Here is a 20621-nt window from a genome sequence, read left to right on the forward strand (position 1 = left end):
CTGTGTCATCAACCACGATAAACTTAGAGTTGTTTTCAGCAGTCAGAAGTAAACGTGTTGGAATGTTGCATTTTCAACTAAGTGCTTAGTGAAGTGCTCGAGCGTATTGATACGTACAAGGGAAACCAATATCAGCTTGAGCTAATGGATTCCCAGATCCCACCCCAGCTCGCTGTTTTCGTTCAGCAGTCTGCATGTGACCGAGAAGCTCTGGGAACGATAATGGTCACCGAACAGCCTTGAATAAACCCCAAATCAGGCATCGTAAACAGTGTCAGTGAAGTTAAACTTAATAGAGTTTTTCTTCAGGATATACCTAATTCCCAATATTATGCCGTTCTCTTTGTTATTTCGCAAAAAAAAATATGATTGGGCTACCTGTGGTCAGCTTGAAGTTGTCTTCGACAAAAACCCGACTCCAACCTAGAATCGACGTGCTGTCTAGGTAAAGTCGTTATAAACCGAGTTGTGTAACCGCAAGCTGTTTCTACCGTATTTTATGCGTGCAACTCGAATTGGCCAGTCTTTCATCCAACATTTTCTTCTTTCCCTTTTTTAGCCTAAACGATAAAAAACTTTTTTAAGGTCGGGGATCGTTCCAGATATAAACATACAATAGTTAAATACATACCTTTTCTAGATAAATAGCCTTTATCCAATCGAGTTTGAAAGTGTTGTTTCATGCCGACACTGCTTGAAAATTAGCTGTCGTAAAACACGCTTTTTAATTTGTGATTCAGTGGGGGTCTGGGATCGTTCCAGATGTAACCATGCAATAGTTAGATACATGCCTTTTCTAGATAAATACCCTTTATCCAAGGTCGTGTTTGAAAATGTAGTTTCAAGTCGACAACGAATTGAAAACACGTTTTTGCAAAAAACAAGCTTTTTAACTTGAGATTTAGTTGGGGGTAGGATTGTTCCAGATATAAAGATGCAATAGTTAGATACATTCCTGCACTCTGCGCTAATAATATTGAGAAAAATCAAGTGGATTATTTAAGTAGAACTGTAAATTAAAATTGTATGCCTGCTTGTATCATGGCAACAAGCAAGTTCCTATGGATCTCTACGTTGCTTGTGTTTCCACAAGAAATAGTTTTTTTCCCGAACAGAGCGAGTTTTGTTTCATCAGAGAAGACGAAGGCCTAAGGTTAGTCTTGAGTTGTTTCGCATGCTTAGAATTCTAGTAATCTGCCTCCATTTTATTCATAGTTTCTGTACGTCCTTGCTACAAGCTGTGTATCTGAGATTTTTGGAAAACTGCTTTCCATTTTATATACGAGAAACTAACCCTAGCCCTAACTTAACTAAAAAAACACACGCAAATTAGGCTCAACATTGGAATAAATGGTGCTAGAATGTGCTGAAAAAGTAAAATAAAAAAGTAAAATAAAATACATTTAAAAACTTTCAGAGGACAAAAACATTTAAAAAAAAATTAAATGATAATGTTACGTGAACGTTTAGGAAATGTTGCATTTTCAACTTTATGAAACTTTTTAAACGTTTGCGATGGATGTGAATGTGTGGGAATTATCAAGAATATTTATCTTGAAGAAGCTTAAAAAAATGCCAGGTGCTTATCAAACAATTCCTTTCACTGGATAAAAGATAACATTTCAGTTATGTTTAAAACAATAAAATTATCATCAAACAAGTAAGACATTCAGTTTTAACGATATTCTTGATACTAGAGGTTCTCGTAGAGAAGTGGAGATGGGATTGCACAATCAACAGTTAGCTTTGCTTGTTTTAACACCATAGTTTTGAAGTTTTCAACATATTTTTCTCTGCAGTTTGATTTGGGCCGCATTCTTGGTGACAATGGGCACTGTGCATGGCTTCACAGCCATACTGCTGACTATTGTACTGTTGGGACAGACTCGTTCTCAGGTCGCCCGACTTGATTGCAAGAAAGTTGGAAACTTCCAGCATTACGAAAAAGGTAAATATATTATCTACGCCTCGTTTGTTAATGTCGTTTCACATTTGTAACAATAAAATTTTCAATGCGACCAATCGTTTTTGGTCGCCGCCTGTCTCCAGAATTTGAGCAGCATGCAACTTTGATTCTGCTTTTCTTTGTAAAACCGCTAAAGCTTATGACAGCACAGGCAGCCCAAGGCAACCGTCAGTGGTTCATAAAGGGATGTATGGGGGAATTTATATGTAAGCGAAAAAATACTTTATCGTGGAAAATAAAACTTTAAATACATTTACATAAAGTAAGATAAACAATTTGTATCAGGCTTCAAACTCGCTCTACTGACATTTACTATCGGCAAATTTAAAATAAAGGAAGACTCAAACACAATATTACATGGTCTAAAGTTTTATTTTTCACAATAAAATATTTTTTTCGCTAACATATAAATTCCCCCATATATTTCTTTATAAACCACTGAAAGTAGCCTTGGACTGCCTGTGATGTCAGTTTTGAATTTCGCCTTCTAAACAAATTAGGAAAAAGACTTCCTAACGCGCTAAAAACGACAAAGCTGCCAGCGGCGTAGACAGAATTTTTGTCAGGAGGGGACCCAAAAGGCCCTTACAAGGCATTTTCTCCTGTATTTTAGATAATGTCTCCTACATTTACTCTATTTTTGGCTGCTAGAAGGGGGCCACCCCCTGGCGACGCCCCTGGCTGCGCTCAGTGCAGGAAACTGTCTATGACTGTATGATCCCTTCCCCTCACACGCGAACAATATTATTGTACGCGTTCTGTGATTGGCTTAAGATCAAGAGCATTTTTCACAGCGCAAATGTCTTTCTAGGTGGACAAACTTGTAAAGATCAGCTAGCTCAAATGTGGACAATGATAGCATGAGTAGCTGGACAGAGACCAAGACAGGACAATTGCTGGCTAAATGCAAAGTGCGAGCAAACTGTTTTTTTTTTAAGAATAGTCAATTTGACATTTTGTGTCCCACCATAAGATCAGTGCTTCAACTAGAGATCCTTGTGCACGGGTGGCCTAGTTTGCTAGCGCGTCGTCCCCGCTAAGACTAACGTTCAAATCCCGGGCTGTGGCTGGGGATTTTTTGAAGCTTTTTTCTTGATTCGAACAAGCAAACAAACAAGAAAACAAGAGATAATCAAACAAACAAATCTATAAATTAATTAATAGATAAAAGAATAAAAAAACGGAAACCCTTTCACTGCAGTAAAGCTGTCTGACTTGAATTTTTCAATTATCTCTTTCAAATGGCAGACAAGATGTTAGCAGGTCACGTGATCACCAGTTTAGAAATGACATCATTACTGGACTGTGTTGATGAATGCCTTACGGAGATAAGATGCAAATCAATCAACATAAAAGCAAACACAGGAGCGGAGTCTTTCACCTGTCAGTTGAATAATGCAACAAAGAAGAGTAGTTCAAGTGGCCTGGTGACTTCTAGCGAGGGATTCGCTTACTACGACGCTGATAAAAATGTAAGGATTTTTTTAAGTTTGTCTGTCTTCATGCCTGCCTGTGTTTATTTATGACCTGGTTTACATGTTTTGACATGTTTTGACATGTTTTGTCCAACAGCCTCACCCCAGCTGTGCCTCCTTACCTTGCCGTAATGGCGGTTTGTGCGCTGACTCCTGTGAGAGTGATTCATACACATGCGTTTGTGGGTACGGAACTCAAGGCAAACACTGTGAAAAATGGTCAGGTAAGAAAAAAACTTTTCTCCTGTTTTTTCTTCTTTCTAAAATCTTCCCTTACCCACACTTCTTTACCCTGCTCTCTCACTTTATCCTCGTATCTCTTCCTCTACTAAATTTCAATCAATTCTTCTCCCCTTCGTCCCTCATATACACTTAGTCATCTATCCGTCCCTCTTCTCGTCCCTCCCTCCCGCTATCCTGCATCCATACATCTAGTCACCCATCCATCCCTCCCACTCCATCCCTTATTCCTTCCGACCCCCCACAACGCTTTACAGTCGCTCAGCAATTAACCCGACAATTTTGATAATTTTGCACTTTTGTTTTCTGCTAGAATTTTTCTATAAACTTATTTATACTCTCTGAATTGTTATTTGCTAAACGGATTTACTAGCTACCTGTGTCTGGCTTAGTGAAATATATTCTTCCCCATTTCTCGTTTGTTTTTGTATTGCATTGTTTCTTGCTTTATCTATTTATTATTGTCTCTTTCTTTTGTTCCTTTTTTTTTCCTTTCATTATTGTTTATTTTTTTGGGGCTCATCACAACCTTTCTCTGTTTGCCGTGGTAATATTGTGGGGGTTTTTTTCTAATAAAATACTCCCATATTTTTTAGGGAAAGGCAGCAAATCCTGAAGCATTTTGGTATGCTATTACTAACCTGTCTTTTGTTTAACAGAACCGCATTTAGAATCGCGCCTTGACGTGCAGGAGGCCGGTGTGAAAAATTATGCAGAAGTGTCGCTGACTTTCGGTGTCTCAAACTTGACAATCTGTTTCGCTGTACTTCTGAAAAAAGTTGCGTCAGCTTTATTCACATTTGAAGACGAGAATCAAAATGAAATTCTTTCAATGGTGATGACAAGTAGAATGAACATGGAAATAAACATTCGCCTTGAAACCCGGTATGTTTTTCCGAGCTAGCCCATTTGGCGCTTTATTTTCCCGCCCTTAAAAATTTGGCTTATCGCAAATGAAAAATTATCGGTATTTCAAATTATTGTTAAATGTTAATGGATATAGGGTACGTGTAGATGGATATAGAGCGCGTGTAGATGGACAGATCATGTAGATGGACATCATCATCATCATCATCATCATCATCATCATCAACAACATCATCATCACTATGGTATGTTGATAAATCGACCATGAGAATTTTTTTCTTTTTTTAACGGCAGAAACCGATCAGATAGTGTTGGAAGGAAAATCTCCATGATGGTGGATTTATCAACAAGCCATACCCCCCTGGAAACCGGGGGATCTCAAATTTTGACAAAAGGTAGCTCTGGCCTTACAAAACTATGGTACCAAGTTTCATTGAATTTGAACACTCTCATATGAGAGTGATGATGTTGTATAAGACCCTATGGGAAGAGTATACCTCAACTAGACTTTTTAGAAATTTTCGAAAAAAGATCCCTTGATTTATGGTTGAAGATGTAAAGCTATAGCAACCAATTTTGGAAGATCAATTGCTGAGGCCGACGACCTACACTTCAACTCGAATTGACATAGGTGTCATTGGGGAACTAGCGGACATGACGCACAACGCGCCTGATTAATCAATCTATATTTGTCCCGAGTGTAGCAGCTTTATATTAAACAGAGTTTTGTTGTGGCTTTTAGAATGTATCCGTGCTAGGGGCTGATGTGCCCGTGATAAGAATCACGAATATTTTTTTCCTTAAATTTAATAAAAGCTAACGTCAACGAATTCCCGGAAGATCTTTATTTAAACTTTTAATACCCTGCTACAACCTATGACACAATCGACCTGCCCTGCTTTAGAAAATGCAACGAGGTGTTGACGTTGACTGGTGTAGCGCTGGGTAATAGACGTGATACTGTAAAGAGCATTAAAAAGATATATACGGACAGACGCGTTTCGAGGCTCTTGCCTCTTCATCGTTGTCTAGTGCCAAAAACGTGTCTGTCATATCTACCTTTCTAGCCCTCTTTACATTTCCCCGGTATATCTTTATAGTTATTGACGAGCCTCTGGAGACCAGGGTTTCTTTAAAATCAAAACACTACGGCCTCTCGAGGACTAACTGACTTACTGACAGAGCAGTTAAATTATATTTTATACAAACAAGGAGCTTGCAGTGATCAAGAATGCTTCAAATAAACAGTCTGGATTTTTTGCGAGCTTTTATTGGCTTGTATGCTTTGTGTAACCAAAAATTGTTAATCGAATGTTTAGCCTTGGTCTTAAGTTTTGTGGTCAGCATATAAATGCTTATTGTATCAGTTTCTTATTTCAGGAAGATTTATTATCGTTACCAAATGAAGGTTTTACTACTTTTCTCCTCTAACAATTAAGTCGAATTATCAACAATTCAATTATCAACAGTCGAAGTCGAATTATCAACAGTCGAAGTCGAATATTCAACAAGTCGATTTATCAACAAGTCGAATTATCAACACTTAAGTCGAATGACCACCACCACCACCACCACAACCACAACCACCACCACCACCGCCGCCACCGCCACCAACACCACCACCACAACCACCACCACCACCACCACCGCCGCCGCCACCACCACCAACACCACCACCGCCGCCACCACCACCACCACCACCACCACCACCACAACCACAACTACCACCACCATCGCCGCCCCCGCCACCACCACCGCTGCAACCACCGCCACCACCACCACCACCACCGCCGCCACCACCACCGCCGCAACCACCGCCACCACCACCGCCGCCACCACCGCCGCCGCCGCCACCACCACCACCACCACCAACACCACCACCACCGCCGCCACCACCACCACCGCCGCCGCCACCACCACCGCCGCAACCACCGCCACCACCACCGCCGCCACCACCACCACCGCCGCCACCGCCGCCACCACCACCGCTGCAACCACCGCCACCACCGCCATCACCACCACCACCACCACCGCCACCGCCGCCACCACCGCCACAAACACCACCACCACCACCACCACCACCGCCGCCGCCGCCGTCACCACCACCACCACCACCGCCACAACCACAACCACAACCACCGCCGCCGCCACCACCGCCGCCACCCCCGCCACCACCACCGCCGCCACCCCCGCCACCACCACCGCCGCCGCCGCCGCCGCCGTCACCACCACCACCACCACCGCCACCACCACCACCACCGCCGCCGCCACCACCACCGCCACCACCACCATCGCCGCCACCACCACCAACACCACCACCGCCGCCGCCGCCACCACCACCACCACCACAACCACAACTACCACCACCACCGCCGCCGCCGCCACCACCACCGCTGCAACCACCGCCACCACCACCACCACCACCGCTGCAACCACCGCCACCACCACCACCACCACCACCACCACCGCCGCCGCCGCCGCCACCACCACCGCCGCAACCACCGCCACCACCACCGCCGCCGCCACCACCACCAGAGCGCGTGTAGATGGATAGAGAGCGTGTGTAGATATATATAGGGCGCGTGTAGATGGACAGAGAGCGAGTGTATATGAATATAGGGCGCGTGTAGATGGAAAGGGCGAGTGTATATGGATAAAGGGCGCGTGTAGATGGACAGAGAGCGAGTGTAGATAGACAGAGAGCGTGTTAAGATGGACACGTTTAACTAAACAATCCGCCATTGGGTATGAAAGGTGAAGTTCCTTCGGACATGCGCTTAACCCAACTTCAAACTTTTCAAACCATTCCACCATGCGAAACTAGAGGCGCAAAGATGACGTAGTCACAATTTAACCGGTTTTGCTTGTAGGAACATATACATTCCATGGTTTGCAACTATTTGGAATTATCTTTGCTTCACGTGGGCCACGCAGCAAGGAACTTGGAATTTCTACCGGAATGGAATACTGAGGGGAAGCGGAAGTGGGATTGCGTCTCTGAATAGCACACCACCCGGAAAAATCATTTTGGGACAACGGAGAGACAGGAATACAGGGAAGTTTGATCCTAGTCTTTCCTATAAAGGCCACTTCGCACACTTTAAAGCATGGACGTATATCCAAAGCAAGCAGATGATAGAGGTGTCCTTGACACCGTTAGAACGTTTAGCGAGGAGCACAATCAAGTGGAGGGATTTCTTCGCAGGCACAAAAGGAAAAACAAGATTTAAAATCTTAACCACTAATTTATTTTGTAAGTTTACGCATTCAGGTGCCTTGTAAAACTTTAAACGATAAATCAATTAAATAATCATCAATTTATAATATGGGCTTGATTAATTGATTGGTTGCATAATTCACTTGAGATAATGGCGATGGCTGATGACGATGATCATGACGAAAATGGTGATGGTAAGGTGAATTGTGATGGTGATGGTATTGGTGATGATGATGGTGAAAGTGATGGTCATGATGATGGTTATGGTGATGGTAATGATTATAATGTTGCTAATGATTAATGATGATGATTAAAATCATTACCAACTTTATTATTTGACTGTTTCCTTTTTCAGTTACTCCACCCTACCACCAAACTTTTGTCTTTAACGGTCGAACCGAATCCACGTTCGTCAGGTCCCCCGCCTTACCGTCCCCAGATATTGCTGAGTTGACTATTTGCGTGTGGTTCAGGACGCGTCCTCAAGCAGGGAATTTCCTCGGTGGCCATCTTTATTTCTATCATACAGGAGACCACCCAGATCAAACGAGGATAGCGCTCTACCAAAACAGCTACGGAAAACTTGAATTTAAAGTCATGTAAGTAAGAAATATCCATGGGCGAGTAATCTGGAAATTTCAGAACATGAAGTGCTATTTAAAACACGACCTTCGAGTGTTTTGAAGGGCTTAAAATTCTCTCCAATGTTCAATGGCATGTCGATCAATCGAAACAAAACAATAGCTTTTGAATTATCAGAAGAAAAAACACGATGTACCATTGGAATTTCGGACAACAAACGATTTAAAAAACACTAGTAGAAAAAAATTAGTAGAACAATAAACACGACCAGCGTTATTAGATCGCGGACAAACATTTTTACATAAAACTGAAATCTCTCAAGGTATTAGTATTCTAAACCTTTCTTATGCACTAGTCAATTGAAAACCCACTCCCATGGTCCCGGGGAAGGGTGTGAGGTTAGACTTTGACCCTTTACAAAACCGAGAAAAGCCCCCACCCCCTCGGGACAAAACAGCAGTTAAATGCCCCTACCCCTTGGGATGCAAACTATAGGCAACTACCCGACAACAAGTCATCTGAAATAAGCTTTTTTTATCTTCCAAAGCCAGTACACTTCAGCGAGTACATTTGTACCAATTACTATGAAGAAACAGTTACAAAAAAGATGGAAAAATCAATCATCTTCATCTGCATTATTTTTTTTTAATATTCGCCGTGCAGCATGCCACACGCTGATACATGGAATTGCTTGCTACAGAAGAGTCTCAAGCCAGAAACTAACATGATATTTGTGACACTATTCACTTGTCCCAAACCCCCACGGTGGGGATAAGTCTTAGAATCAAAAACCGTCAATTCTCCCCACCCCCCGGGACAGATTCTCGTTCAAAAGCGCTCTAAACCCTCACCTTAACCCCACACTTCCCCGGGGCCATGGGGGTGGGGGTGGTGGTTTAAAATGACTAGTGCATTATCTTTTCTATACCTTTCTGCTGTTGTCTAGACCTTTCTGTTGTTGTCTAGACCTTTCTGTTGTTGTCTAGACCAGTCTTTGTTCTAGCCGTATAGGGTGCGTAAATAGTGAATTACTAACAACGATAGCGCGTTATTTTGAGCCCGGGTTACTGAAAAACAGAAGACGATGCTTATCTAATTTGAACGGTGTCTTGTAGTGTGGTTCATTCTTTATTCATTCATGATAATGATTAAAGTCGATGATGGGGATAATGATCGACGTCGATGATGGAGATAATGATTGAAGTCGATGATTGGGATAATGATTGAAGTTGATGATGATGATAATGGTTGATGATGATAATGATTGTGGAGGTAATATTATTGATGATGAAGATGAAGATGATAGGGTAATGATTTTGCCTTCTCTTCTTTAGGGATTCGGTCGCAGGATATTCCGACCCGCTTATCCTAGGATCCAGTGCGATGCACCATTTATGTGCAACTTGGAAAAGCTCATCGGGAATCGTTCGACTTTATCTTGATGGGACTCTGAGGTTCACCAGGACTGACTTTGCAAAAGGACAGCTGATTCCCCACACCAATAACTCTGGGATCATCGGAGCCAAGCGCATTAGCTTTGAAGGCCCAGTGACGTCTGTTTTTCTTGGTGAGATCACTGGCTTTGACATGTGGAGAGCTGAGCTAGCACCGGAAGTGATTGATACGTTGTCACGTGGTCCTGGAAGAGATCGAGGCGATCTTATTAATATGGCAAAATTATTAAGCAGTCACATGTCTGGTAATATTTCCCTACTACCGTCGCCTAAATCGCCAGGTAACCGATCTTTTTATATTAGTTATATTGTCATCTTAATGGCGGCAACAATGATCAGCGCTACCCAGGAAGATCAGTTCAGTTCCCGTCAATGTATAGCCTTTTAGGGGAGGAGGGGACGGGATGTTTTCGGGGATCTCCCTAGGGAGTGATTTTTTTAGGGTGTAGAATATAGGGTAGCTTTATATTCGACCTTTGAGCATCTTCTCATAAAACAAACAGCTTCTTACCATGTTGTGAAGCCTAAAGCAAAAGAATTTACTTTAAGACACATCTTGAAAGTTGGAGTTATCGTAGTGGTAATATAATGAAAATCGAAATTTTCACATTGTCACGTTATCCAAAATGCATAAAGAAAATGTTTTTGGTGATAATTTTGGAAGGCTGGAGAGAATTTGAGCTATCGGCAGTCAATTTACGAAATGTTTAGTATTCGTATAGCGCAATAATCAGATAATGAGATATGATAAATGTGCGCTTCATAAGTGAATGCGACTGACTTCTCTCATCAGTATTGAGACGGACAGCTGTGACTGTGTAAGCACTGTCACTGAAGATGGAACCACGTGTTTAATGAAATACCTTTAGGCAGGGGCGTAGCCAGGGTGTGGCCTAGGGGGCCCGGGCCCCCTTTTAGCAGCCAAAAATACAGTAAATGTATGAGACATTATCTGAAATACAGGAGAAAATGCTTTAAAAGGCCCTTTTGCCTTTTCAATGTAGAAGAGCCAAAAATAAATTCTAAAGTAGACCTGACCTTTGGGTTCGAACCCTGATCGACAAGAGCCCGTACCACTGAACCCTGATCGATAAAAGCCCGTACCACTGAACTATCGATATCTGCTCTTTAAGTTTCAGCAGTGGAAGACGTGGACTTTCTTCTTCGCTATAAACCATCAACGACCGGCGCATGCGCTAAGACGATACGCGGGTTTGAAGACATTAGCTCATTCACCATCTCAGTCTGGTTCACGACCAGTATCGACAACTTCACCAAGACCTTGTTCTCCTATCGTACCGCTGACCAAGCGGATGTATTAAGAGTGGACCTCAGGAAACAGGGCGTGTCCCCCAATCTCATCATAGTCGTCGACATTTTCTACCTGTCAGAGTAAGTTTGCGTAAACATTAATTGTAAAATACAAGGCATACTTAGAAATTTCAAATGGCCCTTTCTGAATGACATTTTAGAGAATTTTAAGTTCTTTTAGTGACCTTCTCAGCCACACCTTTGTTGTTGTTCTGTTTTAATATTGGAAAGAATGTGAAATACACCTTTTGCTGTTCAATAACGGGAAAGGGACATTCATTTGTGCCAAACGTTGTATCATTAACGTGCATTGTATGTTCATCAACATCGCACGAAACATCCTTAGCGTGACTCGACTTTCAATAACAATGCTTGAATATGCGCAAACATTCAATAGCATCAACGGGCAATCAATAACGCAATTGGGCATTCATTCGAATGGAATGAACATTCTTTTGCATGCAATCGAAAATTCAATTACACGTTTGGACAATCAGTAGCGTTTATTGACAATCATTTATAAAAAAAAAAAGAAAATTCATTAGTGCTATTAACATAAACAAAGACAATCAATAAGTCTTTTCAGACAATCATGTTCATCAATGTGACATTCATCAATGTGGTTTGACAACCATTTATCCAATTCAAACCAAACAACAAGGAAAAAGGAAAAATTATATTTCATTAGAGTTACTATTTTTCTTTTTTTCTTTAAACAGTGGGCTCCTAAAATTAAGAAAAATTTAGAACAAAAAATAATTTTTAACAAAAAACAAGACAAACAAACAACACTTTTTGTGGAGGGTTTATAAAAATTTATACTCACTCGTTCGCTATAGAAAACCAGAAAACGTTTGTATGAGAAATGCCGCCAAGAAACCGCTCGAACACAGGGAAGAGCTAGAAGAGTAGAGAGAGAGCGTACAGCCAAGTATGTGGTCAAAGTGGAAGAAATATCACAGTCACTTTGGCTATTTCGCCCACTAACGGTCTTATCTTCCACTTTTCTATCATCGGGGGAATGAATGCACAAAGATTCAACGACTTCACAAACACGACTGAATCTTTACCCCAACGAAAACGTCATTTTTATTTACGACGGCGCACCAGCGCACCATAAGCCACTAGATACCGGCCCAAACACTGAGCTAAAAAGTTACCGTCCTACAGCCCATTTCTCAACATCGGAGGCTACACCATAGGAACAGTCACGGGAGCGAAATGTGGGCAATGGTTTCGTTTTATGCAAACCTATATTAACACAGCGAGGTACATTCATTTGCGGCAATTTACGATCAATAACGCGAATATACATTCATTTTCGTCATAAAGCGCTCATTTGCGTGAACACAAATTTCATTAGCGATATTTACATCGCCAGTAACATTCAATCGAAAAAAAGATCGACAGTCATTCGCGCCTTTCGTCATTCAAAGGCGAAAAATGTACTTTAATCTGCGTGTTTATTCGATAATTAACAAAAAATCTATAGACAAATGTGCGAATTGACAGTCGTATGAATTTAGCTTCTATTTATTAGTGTTTATTGACATCTTTAACAAAAAGAGTGAATTCAATTGAATTTATAGACAACCATTTATACGGACATGACATGAATTAGTGCGATTATACAAACATTTGGACGTTCTTTGCATTCATTAACCAAAAATCTTTTTTCAATAAAACAATAGATAATTTGAGTGTTTTTTTTTTACCAAATTAGATATTTTATAAGCTTTCGCATTCTGACAAAAAGTTATGCAACCCTTTCCAAACAAATAACGGTATAAATGTAGACAACATTGTACAGTCTTTTTCTGTTCGGCAATACTGTACAGTTCGTGCCCTTGTTCAGTACCGTTGCAATGCCTCCAAGAAATAGAATCCCCTTTGAGCACCGCGAGCGAATTATACGGTCATTCGAAGATGTAGAGGAAGATTATCTCCTGGTGGCGGACACATTGGGGGTCAACCCTTCAAAAGACCGTGGTATTGTTGCTAGATACGTACGAGAAGGGAGAATTGAAGAAAGGCCACGAGGTGGAAGAAATAACGTAAGAGTAGATGACGAGATGATAGTCTGCCTAAACGATATCATTAACGACAACTGCCTTCTTACTCTCAGCCGTATCAACCAAGAACTAAGCAGGGATTCACCAAGGATTCACGACCGCAAGGTAGCGAGAACGCTAGATGGCATGTTGTTCCGTGTAAAGCTGGCAAGGCCCCTCCCAGCGGAAAGGAACAGGCCTGACGTTCTACAGAAGAGAGTAGGCTACGGCAACTGGTTCATGAACCGTGGTGTCGTGCATCATTCGGTCTTTGTAGATGAATGTGGCTACAATGTCTGGACCGCAAGAAGTCACGGGAGGGCGAGACAAGGAGAGCGAGCCTATAGACAGGTCTGCGGGCAGCGTGGGAGGAACATTACCGTAACAATGGCAATATCACCAATCAATGGTCTTGTATTCCGCTCGGCAATTATTGGTAGCATGAACACACAGCGGTTCAGCGACTTTCTTACGCAGGCTAGACTTAACCTCGACCCGGACGAGATGGTGATATTTATTTACGATGGAGCGCCACCACATCGCAACCCTGCCATACCCGGGCCCAATACAGAGCTGAAAATGCTACCACCCTACAGCCCCTTTTTGAACATTGTGGAGCAGGCAATAAGCTCTTATAGCTCTTAAAGCGGCTATAAAGGCTGACATCTCAAGACCAGAATTACAAGCCCGGATGGGAGATAGGGGTGCGGCTAGAGACCAAGGCCTTGCATTGGGAGTTTTCCGTACGCGTTTGCTTTTGCAAGCGTTTGTAGCGCAATATTGGTATTACAACCCCTGCTAAATGAGCTCAGTGGTACCGATTCATGCAAACATATTTACCACGATGTCTGAATGGTGAGGTGATCGAGGGCTAATGCAAAGTGCAGCGAAATGCTCTATGTAGAACTTTAACATGACTCACCGTTATTGAAATAGATTTTTCGTTATTGAATGTAAAGAACGCGCAAATGCTTGTATAAACCCAGTAATGTATGTCATATTTGCGTGAATGACTGTCTATAAATGCTATTGAATTTCACTCTTTGTTATAAAGATGTTAATAAATATGTGTTGCAAACAGTTGACTGTCAATTCGCCTAATTGTTTATCGATTTTTTGTTAATGGTCGTATGAAAACGCAGATGAAAGTATATTTTCCGCCTTTGAATGACGAAAGGGGCGAATGACTGTCGATTTGTACGATTGAATGATACTGGCGATGTAAATATCGCTAATGAAATTTGTGTTTACGCAAATAAGTGCTTTATGACGAAAATGAATTTATATTCGCGTTATTGATCGTATATTGCCGCAAATGAATGTAGATTTCCTGGTAATGAACAGCAAATCGAACCGAATCTAAATCGAACAACAATCGAAATAAAACTAATGATATTTTTCTTTCTGTCTTATAATGTTTGTTTGAATCGAACAAATGATTGTCAAACCACATTCATGAATGTCACCTTGATGAACATGATTGTCTGAAAAGGCTTGTTGATTGTCCTTGTTTATGTTAATAGCACTAATGAATTTTCTATTTCGTATAACTGATTGTCATTAAACGCTTGAATTTTCATTGCGCGCAAAAGAATGTTCGTTCCATTCGAATTAAATGTCCAAGTTCGTTATTGTTATTGAAAGTCGTACAATACACGCTGTCGATGTAACTTTTGGCACAAATGAATGTCCCTTTCCCGTTAATTAACAGCAAAAGGTGTAATACAATAATCATCTTAATCTAGTCACAGTTTTAATACTTGATTAATCATAAATTAAATGGAAAATGGCAATCCCGATAAAACTTTAGGTTTATCCTTCTGCTAGAATGACAAACTGGATTCTTGGTGTTTGTACTTGATTGACGTTATCATGATATTTTTAGGCTATTTACGCATACGTCAACATCGTTGACATCTGGCTGGTATCACCTCGCACTCGAGAAAACCACATCAAGGGTGAAGTCTTACATGAATGGCATTAACCTCGCCGTCGATGAAGTCAGTCACTTGGGCCCTGTCTCTTTTCCAGGACGCCTTGTGATTGGTCAGAAGCAAGAGACATTCAGTAAGCTATCTAATAATAATAATAATAATAATAATAATAATAATAATAATAATCTTTATTGCCTTAGATAAATCAACATGTCTAAGTTTACAAAATGTAGGAGAAACCGATTATAAGTAAATAGTTACCTAGCCTTAGCCATAGTTACCTAGCCTTTGACAAACCCTCCCCTCCCAAACGTTTTTTGCGGGTTCCTAGACTGGATTAGAATAAACATTAAATTTTGCAAGAGATATTTATTATATTTTTTATATGTCTGAGTTCATCTCATTTTTCGAAACTCGGCTTTTTTCCTGTTTCTCTTTTTGTTTCGCCTTTGATTAGCGTTGATGCTGCTTATAGCGCATTAGACTCATGGTGACCTGTCTCCTGCTGATAACGAATTATACTTATAATGACCTGTCTCCTGCTTATAGCGCATTATACTTATAGTGACCTGTCTCCTTCTGATAGCGCATTATACTCATGAAGACCTGTCTCCTGCTTATAGCGCATTATACTTGTGGTGACCTGTCTCCTGCTTATAGCGCATTATACTTATGGTGACCTGTCTCCTGCTGATAGCGCATTATACTTATGCTGATCTGTCTCCTGCTGATAGCGCATTATACTTATGGTGACCTGTCTCCTTCTGATAGCGCATTATACTCATGAAGACATGTCTCCTGCTGATAGCGCATTATACTCATGAAGACCTGTCTCCTGCTTATAGCGCATTATACTTATGGTGACCTGTCTCCTGCTGATAGCGCATTATACTTATGGTGACCTGTCTCCTGCTGATAGCGCATTATACTTATGGTGACCTGTCTCCTGCTGATAGCGCATTATACTTATAGTGACCTGTCTCCTTCTGATAGCGCATTATACTCATGGTGACCTGTCTCCTGCTGATAGCGTATTATACTCATGGTGACCTGTCTCCTGCTTATAGCACATTATACTCATGGTGACCTGTCTCCTGCTTATAGCGCATTATACTTATGGTGACCTGTCTCCTGCTTATAGCGCATTATACTCATGGTGACCTGTCTCCTGCTGATAGCGCATTATACTTATGCTGATCTGTCTCCTGCTGATAGCGCATTATACTTATTGTGACCTGTCTCCTGCTGATAGCGCATTATACTCATGAAGACCTGTCTCCTGCTGATAGCGCATTAGACTTATGGTGACCTGTCTCCTGCTGATAGCGCATTATACTCATGGTGACCTGTCTCCTGCTTATAGTGCATTATACTTATGACCTGTCTCCTGCTGATAGCGCATTATACTTATGGTGACCTGTCTCCTGCTGATAGCGCATTATACTCATGGTGACCTGTCTCCTGCTGATAGCGCATTATACTCATGGTGACCTGTCTCCTGCTTATAGCGTATTATACTCATGAAGACCTGTCTCCTGCTGATAGCGCATTATACTTATGACCTGTCTCCTGCTGATAGCGCATTATACTTATGACCTGTCTCCTGCTGATAGCGCATTATACTTATGACCTGTCTCCTGCTGATAGCGCATTATACTTATGGTGACCTGTCTCCTGCTCATAGCGCATTATACTCATGGTGACCTGTCTCCTGCTTATAGCGTATTATCCTCATGATGACCTGTCTCCTGCTTATAGCGCATTATACTCATGGTGACCTGTCTCCTGCTCATAGCGCATTATACTCATGGTGACCTGTCTCCTGCTTATAGCGCATTATACTCATGAAGACCTGTCTCCTGCTGATAGCGCATTATACTTATGATGACCTGTCTCCTGCTTATAGCGTATTATACTCATGGTGACCTGTCTCCGGCTTATAGCGCATTATACTTATGGTGACCTGTCTCCTGCTGATAGCGCATTATACTTATGGTGACCTGTCTCCTGCTTATAACGTATTATACTCATGGTGACCTGTCTCCTGCTTATAACGTATTATACTTATGACCTGTCTCCTGCTGATAGCGCATTATACTCATGGTGACCTGTCTCCTGCTTATAGCGTATTATACTCATGGTGACCTGTCTCCTGCTTATAGCGTATTATACTCATGGTGACCTGTCTCCTGCTGATAGCGTATTATACTCATGGTGACCTGTCTCCTGCTTATAGCGCATTGTACTTATGATGACCTGTCTCCTGCTGATAGCGCATTATACTTATGGTGACCTGTCTCCTGCTGATAGCGTATTATACTCATGGTGACCTGTCTCCTGCTGATAGCGTATTATACTCATGGTGACCTGTCTCCTGCTGATAGCGCATTAGACTTATGTTGACCTGTCTCCTGCTTATAGCGCATTATACTCATGGTGACCTGTCTCCTGCTTATAGCGTATTATACTCATGGTGACCTGTCTCCTGCTGATAGCGTATTATACTCATGGTGACCTGTCTCCTGCTTATAGCGCATTATACTCATGGTGACCTGTCTCCTGCTTATAGCGCATTATACTTATGACCTGTCTCCTGGTGATAGCGCATTATACTTATGATGACCTGTCTCCTGCTGATAGCGCATTATACTTATGATGACCTGTCTCCTGCTTATAGCGTATTATACTCATGGTGACCTGTCTCCTGCTGATAGCGCATTATACTTATGGTGACCTGTCTCCTGCTGATAGCGCATTATACTCATGAAGACCTGTCTCCTGCTTATAGCGCATTATACTTATGGTGACCTGTCTCCTGCTTATAGCGCATTATACTCATGGTGACCTGTCTCCTGCTGATAGCGTATTATAATCATGGTGACCTGTCTCCTGCTTATAACGTATTATACTTATATTATTAATGATACTATACTATACTATACTATACTATACTATACTATACTATACTATACTATACTATACTATACTATACTATACTATACTATACTATACTATACTATACTATACTATACTATACTATACTATACTATACTATACTATACTATACTATACTATACTATACTATACTATACTATACTATACTATACTATACTATACTATACTATACTATACTATACTATACTATACTATACTATACTATACTATACTATACTATACTATACTATACTATACTATACTATACTATACTATACTATACTATACTATACTATACTATACTATACTATACTATACTATACTATACTATACTATACTATACTATACTATACTATACTATACTATACTATACTATACTATACTATACTATACTATACTATACTATACTATACTATACTATACTATACTATACTATACTATACTATACTATACTATACTATACTATACTATACTATACTATACTATACTATACTATACTATACTATACTATACTATACTATACTATACTATACTATACTATACTATACTATACTATACTATACTATACTATACTATACTATACTATACTATATATGATGACCAATAGGGGCATGGCCGTGGATCGTGCCACTACATTTTGCCGCTAATGTGGTGAGATCTCAGGCTGGACGTTAAAATGAGTGCAAATCACTCAAGCTTATCCGTCCATCATAGTTATCGATCCAACATTTCTTTTTAAGATCTAACGGATGACTGGACTCAGCCTTTTTTGGGTGATATCACCCGGTTTGAGTGGTGGAGTCGACTCGTCGATGATGAAGTTGTCTGGGTGAAGAAGGCATTGTCTCAATGGTGCGGACCGATGGGAAGCGGTGATTTGTTCGGATGGAACGAAGCAAGGGGTTTCATGGCGGGGAGCTCATCACCAGAACCTGTCAAACCTTCACGTTGTGCTGCTCCACGTAAGTAATACACTGTTTATCATCTTGATGTACTCGTAGTAATCATAAGCGTCTTCGTGATGCTGCATCAGTAAAGACTCCTACACACCGAAAAAACTGTCTTTCTATCTGTCTCTTTCCTTGCAAATTATTTAATTTCGCTTCTATTTTTCGTCGCCAGGTGTATTGGCTAATCAAAAAGCCGACAGTTACTGTGAGAAGAATTGCATCGTGAACGCAGCTTCCCCGAGAAGAGCTCTCTTTGATCAACTCATCGGTGATACCACGCGACAATGGCGTTGTTATGGGGCGGCGTCGGTAAAGGCCATTAATGAGAAATACGGTTATCAGGCTGATACGCTGTCTAGCAAGGGGACTTGTATTCCTGGGCACGCGATGTGGCAAAGCACAGAGCCATAAACCGGTAAACAAGGAAAGGACGGGCCATTTGGTTTCTGGATTTTGTTAACACATTTTCTCAGTTATTTTTAAATCGATTAAATCAACAGGGCGGTAGCTAGCGGTTTAAAGGGGGGGAGAGCAGTGGGTCAAGTTTAACTCAAGTAATGTCGAGATTTTTCAATGGACATGTGGGTAAAAATCGGAGTCAGACTCTGCCATTCCCCTCTCCCCACTCTCGCACAAGCAATGTTATTACTCAAAAACCTATATACGTATCGTGTGAAAATCACATTAAAAGAAGAAAGCGACAGGCTAGTAGGGCAGGGTAGGGCAGGGGGTAGTGCTTCTGTGGTACTCCATACGATCACTGTTAGTAGGGCAGGGGGTAGTGCTTCTGTGGTACTCCATACGATCACTGTTAGTAGGGCAGGGGGTAGTGTTTCTGTGGTACTCCATAGGATCACTGTTAGTAGGGCAGGGGGTAGTGCTTCTGTGGTACTCCATAGGATCACTGTTAGTAGGGCAGGGGGTAGTGTTTCTGTGGTACTCCATAGGATCACTTGCTAGTAGGGCAGGGGGTAGTGCTTCTGTGGTACTCCATAGGATCACTGTTAGTAGGGCAGGGGGTAGTGTTTCTGTGGTACTCCATACGATCACTGCTAGTAGGGCAGGGGGTAGTGCTTCTGTGGTACTCCATACGATCACTGTTAGTAGGGCAGGGGGTAGTGCTTCTGTGGTACTCCATACGATCACTGTTAGTAGGGCAGGGGGTAGTGCTTCTGTGGTACTCCATACGATCACTGTTAGTAGGGCAGGGGGGTAGTGCTTCTGTGGTACTCCATACGATCACTGTTAGTAGGGCAGGGGGTAGTGTTTCTGTGGTACTCCATAGGATCACTGTTAGTAGGGCAGGGGGTAGTGTTTCTGTGGTACTCCATACGATCACCTGCTAGTAGGGAAGGGGGTAGTGCTTCTGTGGTACTCCATACGATCACTGTTAGTAGGGCAGGGGGTAGTGCTTCTGTGGTACTCCATAGGATCACTGTTAGTAGGGCAGGGGGTAGTGTTTCTGTGGTACTCCATACGATCACTGTTAGTAGGGCAGGGGGTAGTGCTTCTGTGGTACTCCATGCGATCACTGTTAGTAGGGCAGGGGGTAGTGCTTCTGTGGTACTCCATAGCATCACTGTTAGTAGGGCAGGGGGTAGTGCTTCTGTGGTACTCCATACGATCACCTGCTAGTAGGG

General features: G+C 41.7%; 3 protein-coding genes across 3 annotated transcripts; 2 read left to right on the forward strand and 1 right to left on the reverse strand.

The window, feature by feature from the left end:
- The first annotated feature begins 3207 nt into the window (after positions 1–3207).
- LOC116620223 lies at positions 3208–5174 on the forward strand. Its single transcript, XM_032385921.2, has 4 exons — positions 3208–3438; positions 3539–3665; positions 4341–4566; positions 5102–5174. The coding sequence occupies exons 1-4, from the start codon at positions 3208–3210 to the stop codon at positions 5172–5174; spliced, it is 657 nt and encodes a 218-aa protein (XP_032241812.2).
- A 2742-nt stretch (positions 5175–7916) lies between these two features.
- On the forward strand, positions 7917–19392 carry LOC116620201. Its single transcript, XM_048726088.1, has 7 exons — positions 7917–7959; positions 8121–8364; positions 9682–10082; positions 10935–11193; positions 15049–15230; positions 18772–18993; positions 19154–19392. The coding sequence occupies exons 1-7, from the start codon at positions 7917–7919 to the stop codon at positions 19390–19392; spliced, it is 1590 nt and encodes a 529-aa protein (XP_048582045.1).
- Positions 19393–19686: 294 nt separating this feature from the next.
- On the reverse strand, positions 19687–20601 carry LOC5500060 (platelet glycoprotein Ib alpha chain). The gene is made up of 2 exons (XM_048726089.1): positions 20364–20601; positions 19687–20174 (listed from the first exon to the last, which is right to left on the reverse strand). Exons 1-2 carry the CDS (start codon positions 20599–20601, stop codon positions 19687–19689), a joined length of 726 nt encoding a protein of 241 aa, XP_048582046.1.
- Between the last annotated feature and the right edge of the window lie 20 nt (positions 20602–20621).

The sequence above is a fragment of the Nematostella vectensis genome, chromosome 4 (genome assembly GCF_932526225.1).
Source record: "Nematostella vectensis chromosome 4, jaNemVect1.1, whole genome shotgun sequence".
NCBI classification, from domain to species: Eukaryota; Metazoa; Cnidaria; class Anthozoa; order Actiniaria; family Edwardsiidae; genus Nematostella; species Nematostella vectensis.